This window comes from Phoca vitulina, unplaced genomic scaffold, assembly GCF_004348235.1.
Source record: "Phoca vitulina isolate PV1807 unplaced genomic scaffold, GSC_HSeal_1.0 scaffold44, whole genome shotgun sequence".
NCBI lineage: Eukaryota > Metazoa > Chordata > Mammalia > Carnivora > Phocidae > Phoca > Phoca vitulina.
Genome location: NW_022589747.1, coordinates 14,360,906 through 14,387,075, shown reverse-complemented (window position 1 = coordinate 14,387,075; position 26,170 = coordinate 14,360,906). Strand labels below are relative to the sequence as shown.

At 40.2% G+C, this 26,170-nt stretch overlaps 1 protein-coding gene across 1 annotated transcript in view; it reads right to left on the bottom strand.

The window, feature by feature from the left end:
• AMPH (amphiphysin) overlaps window positions 1-26,170 on the bottom strand; it is a 271,638-nt gene that overhangs the window by 152,892 nt on the left and 92,576 nt on the right. Inside the window, exon 2 of the mRNA XM_032430566.1 lies at window positions 16,815-16,895. Coding sequence (XP_032286457.1) covers window positions 16,815-16,895 — 81 coding nt within the window. The remainder of the gene's footprint in view (window positions 1-16,814; window positions 16,896-26,170) is intronic.

The following is a 26,170-nucleotide window of genomic DNA, read 5'->3' as shown; positions in this document are numbered from 1 at the left end:
GTAAGGCAGATGGATGTCTAAACAGTTACATATTATTGTTCTAAACATGCATCCACATGCCATCATCTATCAACCTACAATATTCTTTGAAAGCTGATATTAAGAGAGAACATTTTAAGTTCTGGAAAATTTTGCACACTAAGATGATTTTCAATATTACAGAATTCTCACAGAAACTTACAGCTAGCTAGAACTAGGAGTATCTCTAGGGAAACTTTATTTCTAGAGATGCAAACAACACATACAAATTCTTTTACAGAACACTGTGCGGTCACTGAGTTTAAACTTTAATGGAAACCCAGTATAAATTCAAGCAACAAGACTCAACAATTACATTTCTCAGAAGCAATTAACTGGTATCACTTCAATATATTAATGCTCTGTGGTAAAAACACTATCCTATCAGAGAAGAGTGAGCTTGCTCCAAAATACAATACATGGAAGGAAAAAAAAACTAAAATTGAAGAACATAACTGGGATTCAAGGACTGAAAAACATCCTTCTGCATAATTAAAATTACTTAAGTTAGTAAGTGTAGGCAAGGCTCTTGGAAGACTGAAAATAATGTATCTGCCAGCTCATATTTATGGAGTAGCATGGAACTAGGGCCGCTTCAGAATCCAGGGAGGGGCCAGAGCTTTGCTCTAGTCTTGATAATCCAGGTTGGAATCAATTCCAGGCCATATCAGACATTCTCCAAGGACTATTTTGCTGCCAAAAATTAAGATAAAATAGGAAAAGTGAATGACAATGAAGAAGAGCTCTGATACTGAATGAGTGAGGAGGCATGGAATATCCAAGACAAAGAGTAAAGACAGAATATGTGTGACAAGGAGGCATATATTTACTAAGTATCTACCTAATATGTACTAGAGGGCATGGAAAAGTTTTTTAAATGACTAAGACAGGATGTCTTCCTTTAAATATTTCATAATCTAATGAGAACATAGATACACTGTCATATAAGAGAAATGGAACAAGAGTTATCAGATGAACTACAAAGATGTACTACAGGAGTATATAGAGGAAGAAAGATGCTAACTGAGGAGACTGGAAAGACCTGATGCAGGAAATACCTGTTAGTTGACTATAAGAGAAGGTGGGATTGGAACACATGGAGATGGTGGGTCAGGCAAGGGTGGTTCAATCCTAGGGAAGCACTTGCAGTGGGCGAAGTGGAAGAAGAGCTTGGAAGTAAGCAGTCTAGTCCCTAAATGATACCATCAGATGCGGGCCACCAACTATTCACTCCACCAGCTTCCTTTCTGCCTTTCATTACACCAGAGCAACTGGATTCCAATCAGTCTCCTTAATGTGGTACCTAAAGAGAAAAGCCATCTGCATCACTGATAGGCTGTACCTGCCACATACTACAAGGGACAGTGTGATCAAATCAGGGTATGACTAAAGAAAGTCTTAGTGGTCTGAATGTGAGAAGAAACCCAAAGGCAATTTGCAGCTACAAATAATTCATGTCCTACCGAACAGGGGATTGAATAAAGACCAAGACTAACCAAGCAGAATTTTCTCTAAGTCATGCAAATACATATTCTTAAAAGGCTAACTTAAGGGAATTACTCCAGACAGAAGATCAGGGATTTTTCTGAGTTAGAGTGTAGGTATAGAATGTAGGTATGGAGTCATATTTTTATTTATTTTTTTTTTCAGACATATTTTTAAAGAACAGGGGAGAGTTATTAGTAGAGAGGTTTCCAGATAGGTGCAGATTGAGTATAACACACTGCTCCACATATCACTCTTGCTTTATTAGACTTCATTAAAGGAAATGAAAACTTACCACCACCCCATTTCTATGTTGTTTTCTTGACCTACAGACTATTCATTCTCTGCTGGAGGTTTCATGAGCCATGACTTTCGGTAGGCACTTCCCTAACACACTCTTTGCTGAAATGTCACCAGAATTCTGTCCTGCTGGTCTGCCATGTCCACATAAGATTTTCGCAGGTCTTCACCCAGCATCAAAAGACTTCCTTTCTCTCCACTTGACCACCTTGTCCATTATATAAAGGACCCAAAGATAAGTCTGACTAATTTAAATCTTGTTGTGTTCTGCTAAAAGATATCAAACAATGGGCAATAAACTGAATGTGAAGGCAATCAGCCCCGTATCTCACCCTTAATTTCACACTATTAACAAATGTCATTAACATCATAACTGTATTTCAAATAGTTTGACCTCTGTGATCTTAAATAGCTCTGCTATCTCTACCTTAACACAATTTAAACATTTTATTTTTCTACCTTCGCTGGCCCTGAACAAATGATTTCTTTTCTCAAATACATAACCTGGAATAATGCTTAGTTTAAATGGAAGTATTAAAACCAGACAATAGAGGAACATGCTCTATGAATAACAAACCTGTAATTTGCACCAGACCTGCCCTGAAATGAGTGAGCCCTCATCCCAGTGTGGAGAATTCTTCCCTGACTTCCTTCAGTGGCCACAATGGAGCCAACATCATTAGGGCCAATTCTACCACCCTGTGAAATGTATTACTACACTTCTCATAAGGAATTCCTGAGAACGTGGGGGGAACTACATTTTAATTCTTTAGGGACAATACAAACAAACCGTATCTTTTTAATTGATAACAGTCATTCTATTAAAGTCTAAAAAGAAGACTATCCAATAAGTTAAGAGACTATATTAACTGCTACCTTTCCTTTAGGACATTAAATAATGCTTATCATTTAGTATACTTGTATGTATAGTACTGTTTATATATTTGTATAATGTAGCCCATGGGTCATCCCACACACATGGATATTTTTATAGACTCCATTATAAAATTGAATTAGATGCCAACATTTAATAACTGAGTTATTTCCACTGGTGCACAAAGTTAGTGGGGATAGGGGAGAAATTCTTAGAAGTCAGGTGCCAGAAGCCAGAACAGAGAACTCTTAACAGGCACACCACTATGCAAGGGGTATGCCAAGTGGGTGATGAGTCTTGGCCAACAGGCATATAGTAGACGGGAAGAGAAAAGTGCAAGCCAATGTGAATCAGCCCACAGTGAAAGAGCAGAGAACACTCTGGACTGGTACAACACAGATGAGGAGATGGCCCACATGGTCAGGAGATTAACCAGGGTATTGCACAAATAAATACATATTGGGAATAATGGAAGCCAGATCCCTTGCTCTCAAAGAAGGAGGTACAAATATGAAAAGAGGGAAGACTCAAAGCAGGAGATACTGAACTGTAATTAGAGATGCCATGGCTTCAGAGAGAGAGACAGATGAGAAAAAATACAGAGTGTGTAATACATACATGTGTGTGTTTATTCTGTTCCGTTAGAAGACTTACAAGCATGATACCCTAGAACCAAAGAATATACCCAGCACTCAGGTCTTAGTTTCTAAATGCCATTCTCCACTTAAGAAAACAACAAATCCAGGACTCTTTAAAGATACAACTCATTTGAAGGTTGAGTAGGGCAAGCACAACATGAACCTAGAACATTCTGAAAGTTCTCAAAGAATAATGGGGACACATTACTACCAGCAGTTCCCCCATTGGCTAAATTTAGGGCAATTGTGCTTCAAAACAACTAGCAATAATGTATTACAACCCACTGAGTAAAATAGGAATCTCTAAGTCCATACTAATATAATTAATTAATTAGGAGAGAAGGGAACATTTTACCATGGAGTAGAATGCTAAGTAATAAGTGTAGAAGGAATTAGGGGGAAAAAATCACCATTTAGCAACCATCAGAGTAATAGCTGATATAGACAAGAAGCTTCAATGGATAAAACTAGTAGGTGAAAGTCTGCAGGAGGAATAAGATATTTACAGAGTCTCAAAGTCTATCTCCACAAAATACTTCTTAGATTACTTACTAATTTAAAACTAAGTACTAGAGCAATCCAGCAGACAGCATCTTTCTAACCAAATGATAAAAGTTGACATCCAGGGCACCTGGGTGGCTCAGTTGGTTAAGTGACTGCCTTCGGCTCAGGTCATGATCCTGGAGTCCCGGGATCGAGTCCCACATCGGGCTCCCTGCTTGGCAGGGAGTCTGCTTCTCCCTCTGACCCTCCTCCCTCTCATGCTCTCTTGTCTCTCATTCTCTCTCTCGCAAATAAATGAAATCTTAAAAAAAAAAAAATTAAAAAAAAAGTTGACATCCATAATAAAGGCACAAATCAGAATCATGTGTGTTCTGATATACACTGGGAAGATCCTGCCAGTGAGGATCACATGAAGCTAATCACAAGAGATTATCAGGCAAACCCAAGTCAAGGGACACTACAATTAAACACTGCTCTGTACTCAAAGATCTGAAGATCAGGAAAGACAAGAAAAGACTGAAGAACTCCTTCAAGTTTAAAGCATCTAATGGGACTTGACAACTAAATGCAAATATGACCATGGAATGGCCCCTGGACCTTGAACATAAGTAGACAATATGTTGCAAATAATTTCTCCCGGTATGTAGCTTGTCTTTTCATTCCCTTAACAGGGTCTTTCCCAGAGCAAAATCTTTGCCACAGGCAAAATTCAGGGTTTGTAAATTAGGTGGTAATATGGGATTCATGGTCATTCACTGATTTTGATGGATGAACTGTGGCTCTGTAGGACAGTGTCCTTTTTTTATACTAGATAGATCATAGGTACATGGATGGATGGATGGATGGGTGCGTGGGTGGATGGACGGACAGAGAGAATGATAAAATAATTGGAAAACCTAGGTAAAGGGTATTCAACAGTTCTGTGTACCCTTTTATAACTTTTTTTTTTTTTTTGAAGATTTTATTTACCTATTTGACAGAGAGACACAGCGAGAGAGGGAACACAAGCAGGGGGAGTGGGAGAGGGAGAAGCAAGCTCCCCACTGAGCAGGGAGCCCAATGTGGAGCTCGATCCCAGGACTCTGGGATCATGACCTGAGCCGAAGGCAGACGCTTAACGACTGAGCCACCCAGGCGCTCCCCTTTTATAACTTTTTCTAAGTTCAAAATTATTTAAAACTATAAAATATACCAAATCAATTGGGGAGATTTCATGTAAAATATGGATTTGATCTTTTCTGGGAAATCAGATGTGGCAACCCTGGGCCCCATTCTTATGTGACAGATGTGAGCTGGAGCTGATACCTGTTTTCTTTTTTACACCCTATGTATTCTGTAATTCAGCCCATCACCACTCCTTGTTTCTCACCTTGCCTACTTCCTCATTTATGTTCCCTCCCCATCTTTATAACAATGTGAGTCTCTGACTCTTACCTTAGAGCACTTTTATCTGATACAAAGAGTAGGCAGTAAGCTTTTTCTAAGTAAAGTGTGAAAGGAGATGTTTTTCAACAGAAATTTTTTTGAGGTAATTGCAGAATCACATGCAGTTGGAGAAAGTAATACAGAGATCCTTTATCCTGTACCTAGTTTCCCCCACTGTTGCAACAACTATAGTAAGAACAATATCACAACATAGATGTAATTCACCAGTCTTACTCCCCCAGTTTGTACTTGTACTCATGCATGTATGTGTATTTAGTTCTGTACAATTTCATCACATGTATAATTTCATGTATCCATCCCCACAGTCAGGATACAGAACTGATTCCACCAGGACAAGGATCACTCATGTTAACTTTTGTAACCACACCCGTCTCCCCTTTCCCTTCCCTAACCCCTGGCAACTATTCTTCCCTCCCATTCAGCCATTTTGTCAGGTCAATAATGTTTGTTACAAATGGAATCATGTAACATGTAACCTTTTAGGACTGGCTTTTTTTCACTCATCCAAATTTCCTAGAGATTCATCCAGGTTACCATATCTATCAGTAATTTCACTTCTATTGCTCAGTAATATTCCATGCTGTGGACATACCACAGTTTGTTTAACCATTCACCTGTTAAAAGATATCTGGGATGTTTCCAATTTGGGGCTATTACAAATGAAGCTGCTATAAGCATTTGTGTTTATATAGGTTTTTGTATGAACATAATTTTTCATTTCTATGGGATAAATTCTGAAGAGTACAGTTGTTGGGTTATATGACAGCTGCATGATTTTTACAGAAATTTTTAAAGAAATAGTCAAAATGTTTTCCAGTGGAGCTGTATCATTTCACCCAATGTATGAATGATTCAGTTTCTCCACATCCTTGCCAGCGTTAATGTTGTTTAGTGTTATCACTAATTTTTATTTTAGCCATTCTGAGGTGTGTAGTGATATTATATTTTTAGTTTGCATTTGTCTGATGGCTAAATATATGTTAAATATATTTTTATGAATGGCTTCTCTGCCATCCAGATACCCTCTTCAGTGAAATGTCTATTCATAGCTTTTGACTATTTTCTAACTAGATTGTGTTTTTTTGCTGTTTTGAGAGTTCTTTGTATGTTCTAGATACTTGTCTTTTTATCCTCTTAAGAGTTCTTTCACAGAGCAAAAGTTTTTTAATTTTGATGAGATCTAATTTATCAAATTTTCCTTTTTTGGATTGTGCTTTTGGAGTCAAGTCTAAAAATTCTGCTTATTCCTAGATTCTGAAGACTTTCTCCTATTCACTTTTCCAAGAGTTTTAAAACTTTATGTTCACATTTAAGTCCTTGATCCATTCTGAGTTTAATATTGTATAAGAGTTAGGTTTGGGTCAAGGTTCATTTTTTTGTCTATAGATGTCCAATTACTACAGCATTATTTATTGAAAGACTGTCTTTCTTCTATTGAATTGTCTTTATCTTTGTCAAAAATCAGTTGAATATATTTGTGTGGCTCTATTTCTGGGTTATCTGTTCTGTTCCATTATTTATGTGTCTATCCTGCTGATACCATACTGTCTTGATTACTGCAGCAATATAATAGGACTTAATACTGAAATAGAGTGATTCTTCCCACTTTATTCTTCTTATCTCTGTTTTAACTATTCTAGGGTCTGCATGTTTCCATATAAATTTTAGAATAAGCTTGTGTATATCTTTTAAAAAGCTGCTGTAAGAACTGCATTAAAGTTCATTAAACCTATAGACCAATTTGGTAAGAACTGACATCTTTACTATGCTGAGTCTTCCAATCCATGAACATGGTATGTTTTTTCATTTATTTAGTTCTTTGATTTTTTTCATTAGCATATTGTAATTTTCAGCATATAGACACTGTACGTATTTTGGGAAGTATGTACATAAACATTTCATTTCTTTGGAATGTTACTATGTTTTTAACTTTGGTTTCCACATGCTCATTGTTAATATATACAAATGTGATTGATTTGGGGATGTTGATCTTGTATCCTGTGACCTAGCTGAACTCACTTATTAGTTCTAGGAGTTTTTTGTTGAGGTCTTGGGATTTTCTTTGTATACAACATATCTGCAAATAAATAGTTTTATACCTTCCTTTCTGATCTGTATGCCTTTTATTTCCTTTTTTTTCTCTTTATTGTGCCAGCTAGAACTTCTAGTTCTACATTGGACAACATTGGTGAGTGCAGACATCCTTGACTTGTTCCCAATCTTAGGGGAAAAGCATTCAGTCTCTTGCCATTAAGTATGGTGTCAGCCTTAGTTATTTTGTATATACTCTTTATCAAGTTGAGGTAATTCCCTTCTATTCCTAATTTGCTGAACGTTTTCCTTATGAATGTGTGTTAGATTTCTGTCATATACTTTTTCTACATCAATTAGTATGATCATATGTTTTTTTCTTCCTTACCCTGTTTAAATGGTGGATTACACTGATTGATTCTGGAATGTTAAACCAGACTCGCATATCTAGAATAAATCCTACTTGGTCATGGTTATAATTCCTTTCATACATTGTTGGTTTGATTTGTTGATACTCTATTAAGGATTTATATGTCTAAGTTCATGAAAAATACTGATCTTCAGTTTTCTTTTTTCACACTGTCATTGTCTGGTTTTGGTATTAAGGTAATACTGGCCACATCTACTTTCTGTAAAAGACTGCATAAAATTGGTGCTAATTCTTCTTTCAATATCAGAATTCCTCACTGAAACCACCTGGACCTGAAGATTTCTTCTGTAGATTTTAAATTTCAAATTCAATTTCTTTAATGGTTACAGGACTATTCAGATAGTCTATTTTATCTTTATTACATTTTGGCAGCTTATGGTCATTGAGGAATTGGTCCATTATGGTTGTCAAATCTAAAAGTATAAAGTTATACATCAAATTAAAAGAGACTGCATCAAGTTAAAAAACTTCTGCACAGCTAAGGAACCACCAACAAAATAAAAAGGCAGCCTACAGAATGGAAGAAAATATTTGCAAACCATATATCTGAAAAGGGGTTAATATCCAAAATATATAAAGAACTCTTACAACTCAACAGCAACAAAACAAATAATCCAAGTTTTAAAATGGGCAGAGGAACTGAATAGACCTTTTTCCAAAGAAGACATACAAAGAGCCAAGAGGTCCATGGAAGGGTGCTCAACATCACTAATCATAAAGTAAATACAAATCAAACCACAATGAGATGTCACCTCACATGTTAGAATGACAATCATCAAAAGGCCAAGAGATTACAAGTGCTCGCAAGGATGTGGAAAAAGGGGAACCCTTTGGCACTGTTGGCAGGAATGTAAATTGGAGCAACCACTGTAGAAAACAGTATAGAGGTTGTTCAAAAAAAAAAAAAATTGAACTACCTTATTCAGCAATTCCACTACTGGGTATATATCCAAAGGAAATGAAAACAAGATCTCAAAGAAATATCTGTGCTCCCATGTCCATTGCATCACTATTCACAGTACTCAAGATATGGAAATAACCTAAGTGTCCATCAATGAATGAATGGATAAAAAAGATGTGGAGTGTATGTGTATGTGTGTGCGTGTGTGTGTGTGTAATGGAACATATATATGGAATACTATATAATGTTTATATATTTATATATGAGTGTGTATAAATATATATATACATATATATAATGAAATATTATTCCATGAGAAAGGACATCCTGCCATTTGCAACAACATACATAGACCTTGAACACATTTTGCTAAGCAGAGTAAGTCAGACAAAGACAAATACCCCGTATAACTTATATGTAGAATCTGAAAGAGCCGAACTCATAGAAACAGAGACTTGAATGATGGTTACCAGGGTCTGGAGGGTGGGGTAAAGGGCAGATATGGATCAAAGGGTAAAAACTTCCAATTATAAGATGAATAAGTTCTGGGGATCTAATGTGCAGCACAGTGATTGCAGTTAATAATACTGTGGTATACACTTGAGGTTGCTAAGAGACTAGATCTTAAATGTTCTTAGCACAAAAAAGAAAAGAAAGAAATAGTAAATAGGTGGTGTAACACTATAATGGTAATCATTTTGCAATACGTAAGTGCATTAAATCAACACTTTGTACACCTTAAACTTGCACAATGTTATATGTCAATTACATCTCAATAAAGCAGGTGGAAAAAAAGAAAGAAGAAAGGAGGGAGGGAGGGAAGGGGAAAGGAAGGGGGAAGGAAGGGAGGGAGGAAGGAAGGAAAGAAGAGAGGGAGGAAGGCCCTTCATGGTCCGTTTACCTACCCAGCTCATCTCCACCCTCACTCCCCTGACTCAGATCTTAGCATTAATATTTTTTTTTTTTAAGATTTTATTTATTTATTTGAGAGAGAGAGAGAGCACATGAGAGGGGGAGGGCCAGAGGGAGAAGCAGACTCCCCGCTGAGCAGGGAGCCCGATGTAGGACTCGATCCTGGGACTCCAGGATCATGACCTGAGCCGAAGGCAGTCGCTTAACCAACTGAGCCACCCAGGCGCCCAGCATTAATATTTTTAAATCATATGCAATTTTTCAAAGGTGGCATTCTCTTTCTAAACTTCTGGGTTTTACATATGCCATTCTCTTTCTTGGGTGACTCCTCTGCTGTCCTTCTTATAAATAAACAAACAAACAAACAAACAAAGCTGTTCACAGTATCTGCTGATTGTCCTTTTCCTGGCTATAAGATCTATAGTGGTTAAAGGATCTATAGTGATATCCTTCGTTTCATTCCTGACATTGAAAATTTGTGTGTTTGGGGGTCAGTCTTGCTAAAGATTTATCAAATTTATTAATTTTTTCAAAGAATCAGCTTTTTATTTATTTTCTCTATTCTTGTCCTATTTTCAGTTTCATTGATTTCTGCTTTTTAAATTTCCTTGTATTTCCTTCCTTCTGCTTGCTTTGGGCTTATTTCGTTCATCCTTTTTTGAGTTTCTTGAGGTAGGAACTTAGACTATTGATTTCCTTCCTCTCTTTGTTTCCAATATAAGCATGTAATGCTATAAATTTTTCCCTTCAGCTGCTTTGCAAGATTTTATTTTCAAGGCCTTATATCTGGGGGTCAGATAAATACCCTTCATTTTTTCTCAGGATCCTACATCTGGAGTCTAATACTGTGTATACTGTCCCCTATTAAGCCTGACTATCTAGAAAGAGCCTGACTAAACTCATTCTCATTAAGGTCTGAGCAGCACGTATTTTCTCTCTTGCAGGGGCATGTGTATTTTCATAGGGCATACAGCTTCCAGGATCAACAACCCTGGGAAAAAGGGAACTCTACCCTGCCCCCAAAATCACAGAGCTAAGATCCTCTCTGTAGATGGCAGGTATGCAGATCACAGATACTTCAGGGCACGGCCACCAAATCGCTCTCCATATTTTGTCATAAAGACACTAAAATGGCTATCAAACGGAGGGTTAGAAATTCCAAGAATTAATCAGAGGAAGTGCTTGAAGACAAGTATATGAATAGAAACAAAGCATGGGTCCTCAGTTTGTTGCCCCCAGACGAGCCCCGCTGGCATCTTCTGGGACCCTGTCAGAAATGCACATTTCCAGGCCTCACCCCAGACCTGCTGAACTGGAAGCTCAGGGGTGGGGCCCAGCCATCTGTGCTGTGATTCTGAGACAGCTCAAGTTTGAAAAACACTGCTCTGGTGGGCACCAAACCTGCCCCCTGAAGTTCTTGCTCAGAATCCAGGTGTGACAGGAGGCTCCATAGGCTGACTGAGGTTCTCCACACTTTGGGCTAGGACACTGTCCTTTAGAATTGGATCATTACCCCCAGACAGACAGATGAGCTCACATTTAATCAAGGCAGTGGTTACTTCAGAGGAAGGTCACTATTGATATAATAAAAGGTGGATACACTAACATATTCAGATCACGGTTATTTGTGGTAAAAAGAAATAGTTCTAAATACCTGCTGAGCCCATATGCTCAAGTATATGTTCAAGAAAATTGCAAAGATTCTAAGAATGCAAATGCAATTTGCCATAAATAAAAATTTTATCCACACATTAACACACTGTGGGAGTATATTTATATTTACATTTTTTAAACTTCTATAAGTTTTATTTTTACCTACATGCATATGTATTAAAAAATGTCATGAAACTGCTTACAAAAATTCACATATTCAACATCTTTTCCATCCCAGAAATAAACACATGCTCTAAGAATGTGCTCTAAATGATCATTTTGGGGCATCTGGGTGGCTCAGTCAGTTAAGTGTCTGCCTTCAGCTCAGGTCATGAGCTTGGGGTCCTGGGATGGAGCCCCTCGTTGGGCTTCCTGCTCAGCTGGGAATCTGCTTCTCCCTCTTCCTCTGACCCTCCATCCCCACCCCCCCAACTCACGTTTGCTCTCTCACTCAATCTCTCTCTCAAATAAATAAAATCTTTATAAAAAATTTTTTTTAATTATCATTTCCGGGGCACCTGGGTGGCTCAGTCAGTTAAAGCATCTGCCTTCAGCTCAGGTCATGATCCCAGGGTCCCAGGATCGAGTCCTGCATCGGGCTCCCTGCTCAATGGGGAGTCCACCTCTCTCTCACCCCACTCGTGCTCGCTCGCTCTCTCAAATAAATAAAATCTTTAAAAAAAATTATCATTTCCGCCACTAGGTTTAGCTTCAGGTTTGACAAATATTCTTAAAGCTTATGTACAATGCACTAGATCCTGTGGCATATAAAGATGAAAACAGCTACACGGGATCCGTGTGCTGAGGAGAGATCAGTAAGGAGAAGACATGACTCCAGCTTTCAGTCACTGGAGATTCCTAATAATTGGAATAACTGGCTCCAAATTCGCACCACCAGAGAGGATTTCAAGGCCCAAGCATTTCCTTTCTTCTTTGTTTGTATTGCAGCGAAGTGAAGCTGTTCCTCACTGGTGGGGGCATGGAGGGAGGCAGCGAACAGCACTGCTATGGTATTTAAAAAGGAAAGCTACACAGCCCTGAGAGGTGAGACACGCCTCCCCTTTATTCCAAGTATCACTCCTGGACTCTAAGTCCAGTTGGGTACTCACAGCTGTACTCACTGAAATGTGACCAAATAGCTGGTTATCTGGGCCCAAACCACCCGAGCTATTCCGTCATCGTAACTGGCACAGCTGCCGTAAGCATGGCATCTTAGTGGGCAGGTTTATTAGCAAGAAGGAGGAAGAGGCCAGGGACCTTCTTTCCCCTCTGGGACCTCTTCTCTGCTCATTAACTGATTCGTCAGCAGGCTACCAGGTGAAAGTAGGCGATATTCACACCATCAATTCTGCTACTTGTTAGCGGCTTTGGTAAGACAGGCAAAATTAAAAGGGGGAACAAACACAACACTTTGGGGAAGGACATTTTGAAGTCAGTTTGTTTTTCCTGCTGGATGGATTTCTATAATCCTTGCTCTCTTTGGCACTCCTCATCATGGAAAATCCCGAGTTTTAGGCAGAGGAGCGCATTCTATTTCTTTTTGCTCTACCGTACACTCCCCTTCATCCTTGTCCCAGTTGAGGGGTTTATGAAATCTGGACCACAAAAACCACAGCAATGGGGAGCCCAACGGACAACCAAGAGAGTATGCACAGACCCTCCAACCACACTTTCAGTCTAACAAAAACCACCTTTTAGGAGAACAGGTTTGGGATCAAAAAGAAAACCTGGGTTTGGAATAAGATAAAAGCTAAGCTTCAAGCTGGAGTTCAAACACAGACCCTGCTGCCACTTTTGTTTCCATCAATCACTGTGAGGACTTTCATGATTTTACTAAAGGGAATTTAAAAGCAAGATCACCAGGGCCCAAGATGTTTGAATACTTCCTAGAACATTCTAGAACAATCCACTTTGGATTAAGTACTAATTGAGCATGGTCAGGTGACTAGAATATAATGTACAAATCCAAATCCAAATATAGTTCATTTGATACTCTAAGTAGTATTTTTTGGATTTGAAAAATATATCAACACAGAAAAAAATATGAAATCTAGATTTCCTGGGTCAGATAATATCTTTAGAGTCTATCACCTTTAGATGATGCCTTCTGCCTTTAGGGCAACGATTCACCATCACATTAACAATAAAAGTAACAGGCCTTGGAGAGGTCACCACAATCTTAGTAGATCCTTCTTTCTAGCTTAACGTTTCTACACAAGCGTATGTAGAAACACCTTTCTCAGCATATGCAACAGATGTGAATTGGCTACCAATACATACTGAGGATTAAGAGGATATCTTCCCCCCTGCAGAGTATAATAAATACATTCTGCCTTTGGCTACTCTTGTCAACCATTAATATGTTTCTACAGAAAATTGATAAATCTCTCTCCCTCCCTCCCTCCCATTCATTCCTTTTCTCCTTCTGTCCCTCTACTATACAGACAGTGAAGGTACCAACCCTCCTTACTGCACTAAAATGACTATACATTTATTTTCTCTGATTAAAAGAAACAAACAGAAATACATCAGAATGAGTATGTGCAAATGCAAGATGTTTTTGGTGCAAAAATGTTTCAAAGGCAGCCAAAGGGGGAGGGGGGTCAAGACACTCTTTGAGAAATACTATTTCTACATTTCCATTCTGCTTGTTTCACTCTTATAAAGTAGAAATGCTTGTTCTAACTTCCCCAGATTTTGAAGTTTTACCCAGTTCTTAAAATCTGATAATATTCTTGATAAGGAACAAGGTGTTGGGTCTTCAAGAATGACAGTATACTATTTGCTTTATAGCATTTGAAAATGTGTCTAGATTTTGAAGTTTTACCCAGTTCTTGAAATCTGATAGTATTTTTTTAAAGATTCTATTTATTTATTTGACAGAGAGAGATACAGCGAGAGAGGGAACACAAGCAGAAGGAGTGGGAGAGGGAGAAGCAGGCTTCCCACTGAGCAGGGAGCCCGATGCGGGGCTCGATCCCAGGACCCTGGGATCATGACCTGAGCCGAAGGCAGACGCTTAACCACTGAGCTACCCAGGCGCCCCAAAATCTGATAATATTCTTGATAAGGACCAAGGTGTTGGGTCTTCAAGAATGATAGTATACCATTCGCTCTATAACATTTGAAAATGTGTCTAGAATGGCCCAGTGGCATTATAAAATCACCCCACACTGCTGCTGCTGGGGGCACAGCTCATTTAACTGATGAAGTTGGTGATTTAACCAATCGTACTTTTCTTTAGTGCTTAGACAAAAAACAATTCTCACCTGGTTCAGTCAACAATGCGCCCCCGCCAAAAAAAAAGACCAATAAAAATTCACTGTAATTGGAAAATGCAAAGTGCTTCCTAGTCATGAATGCTTTTCTGAACTTGATGCTTCCCGAGGTTAGCCTTCTGAGGTGCTAACAACATCAAAACACCGTAAAAGTGACACAGGAAAAAAATCCAAGAATGAAGACCTAATTAGCTCCACGGGGACACACCAGACAGGAAGACGAGATTTCAAAGGGTAGAGTGCAAATCCTCAAGCAGGTAAAACTACAGACATGAATCCCTTCTATCTAACTCCAGTGCCTTAAAGCAGATATTTGGGATCGCCCTGCAAAGTAATAGGACAGAGACTGACAAGTTTTCCTGTGCGAAGTTGCTGCAATCCAGTGATCTGTGTGAGAGTTATCCAAATGCATGAGAGAATGTATAAGAACTCACGGAATGAGAATCTTTCCTCCTGGAGGAGACTGGCGGACGACATAGTCTATGGGTCTGGAGCTGACATTTCTCCAGAAATTCTCTCTTCTACCTTCATTAATCCAAAGCTCTCCATTACACTGTTACCTGGGCATGATCAATTTCACTGTCACTGTTTTTTTCTCCAACTCTCTTTTCTCCTTCCTCGTTTTCGGACAGAACAAGATGGCTAGCACTCATAGTGAAAAATGAGCACCTATCGGCACATGTCCACTCCTTGTCTTGGGATGAAATGGGAGGTATTCAGGAATGTGTTCTGGTGGAGACTGGGCTACTTGGCCCTGTACCAGCTGGATTTTATCACCCGTGGCAGTGAAGGAAAGAAATAGCATGTCTGCAGTGAGACAAATAGCAGGGGCTCTGGCACACATATAGAAGAAAGAAATCTCTGGGTCTGAGATCTGCAAACAGGAGGGAAGGGGGCAAAATGAAACCTCTGAGGATCTGACATTACTGATTATTATCCCCAAGGCCCTCACATCACCCCATGTCCAATTTGCCAGAGTCTGCCACCCCAGCCTTCTTCCCACTCTACCTCTAGTATGACCTCCAGATTAGAGGCTTCTAACCACAGAGAGCCCCACTTGTACCTTCCCCCACCTTGACCCTCATGCATGCTCTCGAAAGAGTGATATTCTGGCCAATTATCCAAGCCTTAGAGATATAAACAGATAATTTAGAAGAGAGTTTGTTTCTTTATGGATGTGTCTGTTGAACATACAGCCCATCAAAGGAACAAACATCACAAACCATGTTTCTCAACCTTTTTCCTCATTATCACTCCCCTCAAGGAGACTTTATATTTTTTTCCTTATCACACACCCCCATGAAATTTTAATACCATAGATATACTATGTATCTTTTTATGTGATATATACACATAAAAAGAGTACAATTTTTTTATCCACAAAGAACCAATTTTCACCCTCTTGGGGAGATATAATCCCTGTTAAGAATGCCAAACTGTGGAAAGAGCTGAGATGCCCTTTAACAGATGAATGGATAAAGAAGATGTGGTCCATATATATAATGGAATATTACTCAGCCATCAGAAAGGATGAATACCCAACTTTTACATCAACATGGACAGGACTGGAGGAAATTATGCTAAGTGAAATAAGTCAAGCAGAGAAAGTCAATTATCATATGGTTTCACTTATTTGTGGAACATAAGGAATAGCATGGAGGACATTAGGAGAAGGAAGGGGAAAATGAAGGGGGCAGAAATCAGAGGGAGAGATGAACCATGAGAGACTATGGACTCTGAGAAACAAACAGGGTTTTAGAGGGGAGAGGGGAGGGGGGATTGGTTAGCTGGTGATGAGTATTAAGGAGGGCACGTACTGCATGGAGCACTGGGTGTTATACGAAAACAATGGATCGTGGATCACCACATCAAAAACTAATGATATATTGTATGGTGACTAACATAACATAATAAAATTTAAAATAAATACATACATACATACATACATACATAAAAGAATGCATGACCTTGAAGCATGCAGCAATTAAAATAATTATGCCAGAAGTATCTAACTCCTGTTTCCCTAATACTATACTATACTAAGACTATAAATCACCCAAAACAGCGTCTTTCTTTTAGATCAATAATCTGTACTGAAGAGCTCCAGACAAGCAAAATCTTGATCTCCTGAGAGTCTAAAACACAAATCTTCTTCCTGTGGTCCCTACTGCCTCTTCCTTCACCTGCCACCAAAAAAGCCTTCAGAATTAGCAAGTGTCACCCTCGGGTTAACACCAACCCCAAAGAAAGTTCTTTCTTCAACCTTAACACATTTTAGTTATATACTAAAACACAAACACAGTCAACCCGTTTCCCTCTCTGGAAACTAGATAAACGTACTTACCTCTTGCCGTTTGAAGTTCTGGACATATTCTTCAAACTGTTCATCTTTTGTCTCATCAGCTTTCCCAAGCTTCTGAAGGACCTAGTTTACAAATAAAAAAAAAATGGTTTGATTAATAATGTCTTCAAATAACAGGCAGAGCAAGGCTGTTGTTTTGCTCTTCTGAGGAGACGTCACTCAGCACAGCTAGTTTTTCTCTTCTGGAAGCATCTTGGCTTGATGGCTTGGGGTTGATCAGACTTGGATTTTAACCACAGTTCTGCCACTCACAGGCCGAACAATGTAATGCTACATTGCATTTATCGACTTACGTATCTGTTTCTTCCAGTAGGCTGTACATAATTTACAGGCCAATGCTCTGCCTTGTCTTCTTGTCCAAAGCATCTGGCACAATGTTTAATGCATAACAGGCACATAATTGTTTGTTAAACAGTGAACCAAAGTTATTCTACTAAAGAATTAGCCTACTTTATAGAGATGGTATTAGAATTACTGGAGCCAGACACATGGCAAATTCTCCCCCACCACCTTCCAATATGCCCTTCACCTCCCTAAAACCTCAAAGAGGCCCTGGATAGGGCCTGGATGTTAGCAATATCCAAAGAATTAGGGAATGCTCTGTGGAGCTTATTCAAACTGTGCCGGAAACACTGGCAGACAGGAATGTGGCCGACAACATTCCAGCCAAAGAAGTAGCCTCAGCAGAGATGACTGGAAAAATCATTATATATTGTGGGACTGGGCAGGAGTTGTTTTGTCTTCCTAGAGCACAGGATTGGGTATCGGGAGGAGGAGCTCAAGCAGAAAGTTACTTGGGGACAGAGCAGAAGGATCCTGAGAGCCATAACTGGGTTCCCTATTCAAAAGTCCCAATCAAGTAGCTAAAACACCAGGTCATTTGAGAATTAAAAAAAAAAAAAAACTCCATAAACACTGCCTTAATGAGTTGAAAATTATTTATATGAAAATGTTGTCTTTAACTTTTGAAAAACTGTTAACAACAGGATTAACTTAAAAGTGTTTTGTAAATGCAAGATATTGTTAACTATTATTTTTGTTGTTACCACTGTCATAAGAGCAAGAGGGCAAAGCAAAATTATACAGGCCACGTTTGCTAGAGAAGGAAATTCAATGACATAGGGATTCTTGGCCTTGTTATAAGATCTCCTCCCATCCACTCCCATATTTTTTGTTCCAGAGTAAAAATAACTTGAAGAAAGAAGTTGCTTGATTGCTTTTTTATGCCGTCTACCTTTTAAAATTTTTTTCATTTTAAAGCTAGGTCTCCCCAAAGGACCTCTTGCCACACACATAAACACTAAGAGTAATGGGGGAAGATACTTAGCATTTACTATGTGACCTCTTCCCCTTAATTCTTAATATTCACTATTTCGTAAATATTTGGCTACTCTAGAGCAGGTAAGTCTTTCAGAAGTGGCAACACTTCATCTGACGGCAGCAGTTCCCAAAAGCCCAGAAAGGCTGTCAGACTCTCCCGAGCAAGCAACCTCAGCCCCACCACTTTCCACATGGTGCAAAGTCACTGCGGTCTTAAGGGTGGGAGAAAAGAGAAAAATGTTTACGGAGCCTCCACTATGCACCTGAAACCATAGGAACGGATTTATGTGTTGTCTTTCATTCTCACAACACTCCCAGCTGCTTCTTATTCTATCCATATGGCGGCTGAGGAAATAGGGCAGAGGAAGTGGCTTACTGGAGACCCTCTGGAAAATTCCTTTTTGAGGCCTAGTACCCCTGTCCCCACCCACAGATAGCCTGTCCCTTCTTGTGGAAAGCAAATGGGATTTACACAACCTAACTGTCATGCTCACATTCTCATCTGAGATTCCTGGAGGCCACCATACTCTGAGAAAGACCGATCTTCAACGGTGTATATCTACCACTGTGATGGGGATTTTTCACAGACCCTTCGCTGAAAATCTGTTATTTAAATTTTAAATCACAACACCTTGCCTTTCATATTTCTAGAAATTGTTCAGTATAATTAAAGTAGAAAAAGCCCAAAAAACTGCTCCCAGGTGTCAAGAGAGATAGAATTATAATTGGCTGACGCTGTAAGCCCACACTCGCTCTTCTAAGGAAAGTCATAAAGGACCCAGGCCTCTGTGAGTTACAGCACACCCACATCTTGATGGCAGCAGCAAAGGAGAGAAGGGAAAGGCACAGGTCAGGGGCCGCAAAGGATCTGGCCTTTGCTAAGAACCTTCTCCATGCCAGTCACTATGTTAGGGAATTCTGTCTGTTATTTCAGCTGATTCTCACAGGAGCCTGCTCATTCCTATTTTAATTGCATCAACAGTATAAACTTCCATTGACAAAAAGTAGGGGGGGTGGATATTGGATGTATTTCATGATGAGAATCAAAATTCACAAAAAGACCTTTTCTAGCAAGATGATATTCAACAGGGATAAAATTTAGGTCAAAAATAGAATTGTAAGGGCGCCTGGGTGGCTCAGTCATTAAGCGTCTGCCATCGGCTCAGGTCATAATCCTGGGGTCCTGGGATCGAGTCCCGCATCGGGCTCCCTGCTCAGTGGGGAGCCTGCTTCTCCCTCTGCCTGCCACTCCCCCTGCGTGTGCTCTCTTTCTTTGACAAATAAATAAATAAATCTTTAAAAAATATATTTGTACAAGTACTGAATTTATATCAACTTTCAACCAATATGCAACACAACAGATGCTAGGACTATGTGGCTTCCACCCTTCGGGAGAAATAAGGGATGACTTTCGTGGACACTTAATACAAGTGGACAAAGTGATGTTGCTGGAAAGCTCCTCAGGCCACATGAGAGCAACTGGGAGAGCAGGACTGAAGGTTTCTCTGCTGTGGACAAGGTGCTAAGCACAGAAATTCACAGACAACCTGGAGCCAGCTAAAGGGAGTCCCCAAAAAAGTAGAGAAAATTGACTCCCAGAGGTGAGAGGAAAATTTGATGTAATTGGGGATATTACCAGGGAGAAAAAAAAAGGAAGAGAGTGCAGTTGTCTTCAAAGATCTGAAGGGTCATCACGATAAAGAAGGATCAGACTTGTTCCATCAGAAACCAAGATCAAGAACTAGCATTGGGAGATAAAAGCTATATATAAAAATTTTTGCACAAATTTATCAAAGTTTTCTGGAAAGGAAATAGTTTGTTGGTAGAGGTAATGAGCTCACTGTCCTGGCCGTTATCTGAGCTTAACCAGTAGTTAGAGGTGCCAGAGAAGAGATTTATTCATCCAACAGGTAAGCAAAATAAATATCTTCTAGTACAAATTCGAATTCTAATTTCAGATATCTTCTAATTCTTGAATCCATAATAAATGTATCAAGTTTTACATTTACCCTACAAAAGAACACAAATCACCATGAAGAGTAGGCAGAGAAGAAAGTCTATTCACTTTGGTCTCCAACTGAAGTTGACATACTGGAGATCGAATGCCAAACTGGATGCAAGGGGCTGTGGAAAGGGGGGCCGAATCTATGGACCGTGAATGTGGTGGTACTGAGGCATAAGGTGCAAGAAGGGGAGCTGGAGTAGATGAGGCTGGTGTGGGAGGAAGATGGCAGATTACAGAGGGGTTTAGTCTGCAAGACTAAAGACTTTTAATTTTCTCTTATAGACCATGGCAACCAATGAGGTGTTTCCCTAGAGGGCGGCCACCCGATTAGACCTGTGCCCCTGGGTGACAATGATCAGGACAGATTAAAAGACAGTGGGACCAGTTAAGGGACTACGCAGTCAGGCAATGTGACTGAGCCTGAGCTAGGGGACAGATGGGACAGACCCTTAAGGAGTGCAATCCACGGTACTTACTGGCTTATGAGACAGACAGGGTAGGGACAGAGAAGACGCGAGGATGACCTCCGGTTTCTGCTGCAGCAGCCAGGGACCTAGGTTGTAGTTAAGACGCCAGGGAGGGAAATGGTCCAGATGTGGGATTAGGAAAGTTAAGAACCAGAAACACGCACCAGGACTTTTGGATGAAACTGAAGGTCCAGCTAGAAAACTCATTTCAGCGGTTTTGGCATTTTTCTCCAGCAGCCTCAAAATTGGTGGTAAAATTGATCTGCTACATTAACAATTTCTTAAGGCAACAAAATTACTGAAACCTGGAACTGAGAGGATTAAGAATATCTTCTACCTTGTTTAATGTCACAATATCTGACAGTGAGTTTCTGGCTTAAGTGGCCTCTCAAATTCCCTGTCCACTGGCCACCTTGAAAATATCAATCAAGCCTGAGCGGTTTGGCACCACTGATGTTACAGGGCGATTACTATCCATTCATGGATCTCGTATTTATTTATTTATTTATTTATTTATTTATTTATTAAGATTTTATTTATTTATTTGACAGAGAGAGAGAGAGCGAGAGAGGGAACACAAGCAGGGGGAGTGGGAGAGGAAGAAGCAGGCTTCCCGCAGAGCGGGGAGCCCGATGCGGGGCTCGATCTCAGGACCCTGGGATCATGACCTGAGCCGAAGGCAGACGCTTAACGACTGAGCCACCCAGGCGCCCCTCTCGTACTTATTTTCTGACAAAACGATAACATCTTCCACCTACAGGCAAGGGGCAGACAATTCTGTGCTCATGCATTGTGTTTTAGGACAATTTCATTTGCACTGACACTTTACTATTATGAAACAATAGGATTTTGTTGTTACTTTTGTTGCTACTGTTTCCAAATTGCCTTCCTGAGGGTGAGATTCAGAAACATCCCCCTAGGGCTGCTTGGGTCATGCTCCTGCCTCTGCCTGAGTTCAGAAGTTCTGATCTCATCACGAAAGACAGCGTCACCTAGGAGAACGAAAAATTAAATAGGCAGGAAAAGCAGGAATATGGTAACTCAGAATATTTCCACTAATAAATCTTCTTTCAAGTGTTTCCTAAAGCAGTCAGTTTCCCAGCACGGTTTGCACGGGCTGCTCCAAAGATGTGAGTCTCACGTTCTTTTTTTAGAGCGATTCTCTAGAGCAGTTAATTGTTCATCAAGTGGTCAAGTAAGGTCCCTAAAAATTCAGAATGCTTTGATTTGGGCAGTTTCCCCATACCGTAAAGCTGCTATTCTGATCAAGGTTCAAATCCTCATAGTCCAGAGCAAATAAGTACTGACTGCTGTAGTAGGAACAGAAGAATTGCCCTCTCTTAATATTTCTAAATTAGGGTGGAATGCTATGTTGGCAGCTTTCAAAAAAGGTAGTTGGCATTTGAAGGCAAAGACAAACTTCGCCATCTTCCATTGCATGTGGAAATGATGGGATGTGAAGGAGCTGGTGCAAGGAAAGGATGAAGACCATAGGTACTTCAAGGGGAATGGTTAAAAGAATTCTGCAGGATGGGCCCTGGGGTTCCTGAAAGAGATTCATGCTTTGGATGAGGGATCAGACTGGACAAACTTCCAGGTCTGGGGGATGGATGTTTCCTTACGCCAGACTCTAAAAGTCAAGGAGAGAACTGCACAATTCAGTCTTCTCTCAACAGGGAGGCACGCCTCTCTTCATGAAAAGAAGAAGAAGGGGGGGGGAGGAGGAGGAGAAGAAGGAGGAGGAGGAGGAGAAAGGAGAAGAAGAAGAAGAAGGAGAAGAAGAAGAAAGAATTAAGAAGAAGAAGGAGAAGGAGAAGAAGAAAGAAGAAAGAGGAAAGAGGAAAGAAGGAAGAAGGAAGAAAGAAGAAAGAAGACCGCATAAAATTATGTATACATTATTGACAGACTCCAGGAGTCAACTGCATGGGATGACCGTGGTCTCTTCTTATCTGGATAAGACATGGAGAGTTGGTCTTCCCCCCCACACACACACCCCCATGTGCAGATGATTCATTCACTCATCTGTCCAGACACTCACATGTCCATGTGTAAATTCAGAGGGCATTTATGAAGGGCTCGCTCTGCCTCTGTGCAAAGTTCCGCCACCTTGGACTGGAGGGAGGCCATCAGGTCCATGCAAGTATGGGGTAGCTGCTTGTGCTTTAGGGGCCTATGGGCAGGCACTGCATTGTGTTTACACCCAAACTTCAGGGTCCTAGAACTTTGACCTCTTTCTGGCTATGTTCCAAGACTTAAAGAAGTATTTTTAAGGTGCCCTAACTTGAGAGGAACAAGATGAATCATCCTTTGGTATGGTTCATGTACCTGTCAAGGTCCTGTACTTTGCTCTCTATCTGGTCCTTTATAGATTTAAGTCTGCGTCATCATGGCATCCACCCCTTGCTCTGTCAGATTTCAATAATACATTAGCCATAGTGGCCTCCAAGCCTCTGGGAGGCTGGCATGGGCCTTCTTCTAATTCTGGGAAACACTTTTGGGGAGGTAAACAAAAATAGGTGAAAGAGGGGATGTTCCCAGCCTTCTGTCCATTTGAGTGAACTTCAGACTTCAGAAGTTGGAGGATAATATATGGGAGAGAGAAAGTACAAATCTCACACATGAGCAGGTTTATCCTAGGTGTAACAGAGCCAATGGAATTAGAGCGCAGTGGAGGAAAGAAAGTTCTGGAGCCTGGAAGGGAAACAGAGGTAAGTGAGAAGGGTCCCCAGAATGCAGCTATAGGAAGCAGCAATCAAGCTGTTTTCAGTCACTCATTGACCTGGTCAGGTATCACACTCCCCAAGTCTGCTTTCCTCTATCCTTCCCAACTTTGAAAGTCGAGGACATCTTAGTTCTCCAACTTAAAAAAATAATTCTTGGTGGAAAAAAAATAGCCTGAGGAATATTGATCGATGAACGATGAATGATAAATGGATTGTGGGCCCTGGCATCCAAGACCCTCTTCTCAAGGTGCCTGTTCTCTCCCACCGGGTTGGCCACTATGTCTCCTTTCTAGGAAACCGGATACCTCCAGTACCCAACCCAGAATATGGCATTTACACCAAAATTCAGCGACACAGAAGTGTACTAAAGTCTTCAAGTCATCTTGACACCCTGAGAGAGACTAGATTTTCCTTCTTCAGCGGCCACCATGAAGGATATGCCAACAGTGCTCAGGGTAATACAATGACCCTCCAACCTCATTACAACATTTAAATTAATCCTCCTGCTCCTGAGCCAGGGGAAGATATTCCTCCATTCACCCCTGTCCAGGTGTTTGAGAGAAAGCAGACATGTCTGCTGAAATGGTAGCGATCCACCCGCAGAAGAGCTGCTAAAATGCATGTGGTTATGGGAGCCAAGGAGGGCTCTACACCCAGGCAACTTGCCAGGGAGCAGTTCTGTTCCTGATCCCTTTATACATACTCCTCAGACCGTCTTGGTGACCTCAGTCACCCACTGTACCAGCAGAAGATGAATCAGCAACATGAAAATACGGATCTACAGTATAAATATGAAAGATATTGGCTTAGGTAGAACAAAAAGTTCACAAAGCTCTACCCAGGAGTTCAAGATTTCAACGGGGACTATAAACTGCCCAAGTCAAGAGCAGGCTGGCTGTTAGCGCTGATGGGTATGAAACCGGTGAAAAGGAGTACAGAGAGGAAAAAAAGGAAATGATCTTGCTTCTCCTCCTCTTGTGAAAAGGCCCCACCTTAATAATTCCATAATTCCCTAATTTATTAGCTATCATCTATGGAAATTTAAAATATATCAAGCACAGTCCTATATACATTTCATCTAAAAATGAATTTAATCTTTCCACCTATCTTATGAATTAGGTTACAATGATGATCTTCATGTTACCAATGAGAACACTGAAAATTAGAGTAATTGACCAGTGACAAAGCTGGTATGTAACCGAGCCAGGATTCCAAGCAGACAGGGTGATTCCAGAGTCCGCTTCTCACCACTAGGTGATAATGCCCTAAAGACAACAGGGGAAAGAAACATGGCCTGGTGGCTGTATTCTTCCCTGGACAGCTAAGACATTCTCCTCCACTCCCACTGACTGTATCACATTGTCAGGACTGCTCATACAATAACTGCTAGACCCATACTTTTCTTAAACAAAAGCCATCTGACATCATCTCCATCCAAAATAGGTTATTGTATTTACTCACAGACCCTGAGCGATGGCCACAGGTTGTATAAAATGCTTTCTCCCCATTCAACTCTCACTTAGACAGAAACTATCCAATTTGCTTCTGATTAGCAAAAGGCCTGGGAGGACATTACCTCCTTGTAAAATCAGGACACAAAGAATGACTCACTGGAGCAGAAGTGGTACAGAAAAATGAGACGAAACCACCTCACTTGATTCCACAGATGTCAAGACAAGATCCTTCCATTAGGACAAGCGACAAGCTCCCAGGGAGATAATGCAGATAACCCAGGTCCTCTCTGACACCTGTTCTGACCCTTCAGCACTAAAGGTCCCACTCTTGCCACCACTCACCTTCATGAGCTCCTTGCAGCCCATAATCTTGGCATCACAAAACATATTTTCCCCAAATGCTGCCAACTTCCTTCTCATTCTGGCAACACAGCTTACATGCCCAAGTGGATTGCTAATTGATTAAAAATCATAGGAAAGATTTTTGGAAGTTTTGTTCTACCTTACCAACAATCTTTCTCCTAAATTTCAAGAGGTAAATTAAAAGGCTGAGATGGGCAAATTCAGGTATAGCTGATAAAAACACTCGCTAAGGCAGTGTGTTGAGGCCCTGGACTAAAATCATTGGTAATGGACGGGACTGAGAGACCCGTCTCTTTGTGGGAATTTGGGATAATTGCTTACCTGCTTTGTACCCCATGTGAATGAGGCCACACTCAGAGTAAGAATGCCTGCCCCCTTTCTACCCTGTAGGGATGTTCTAAGTTTATGTGTTGTAAGTCTATATAAAGCTGGGATTTGGTTTTCAGCTACCCTTTTGATTTACCCTTTTCTTTCTGAAGCAGTGTTTCCCAAAGAGTGTTCGTTCCATGGGACATAATCTTAGAAATCTCCATAAAAAAAAAAAAAATTCAGGGTCAAATCCATCTGAAAAATACCAAGTATTATATATATCCCTCTGTAGAATATCAAAGAATATAAAGGTTAAAAGAGGGAGAATCATAGTGCCCATAGAAATACAACATGAACATGTGTCAAAGATTAATTATTAACTCAGTATTTAATGAGAGAACTGCTAAGATGTTACCAGTTCTAGGAAAAATTCAAAGAACCCACATATATAGGCAATAAGGAATGCTGAATGAACAGAAAATATAGTGGATAATAGTCAATTGCACCCCTCCAACACAATTCCTAAACCTTTCATAATTTTCCACTATGAGCATATTAAAGGCTCCAAGAAGTCCTGCAATAAAAAAAAAAAAAAAAAAAAAAAACTTGCATTTAACATTATTTAATCCTGTGTTTCCCACATATCCTTGTTAACCTCTTACAAGGTTACTATTCACTGGACCACAATTTGGGGAAC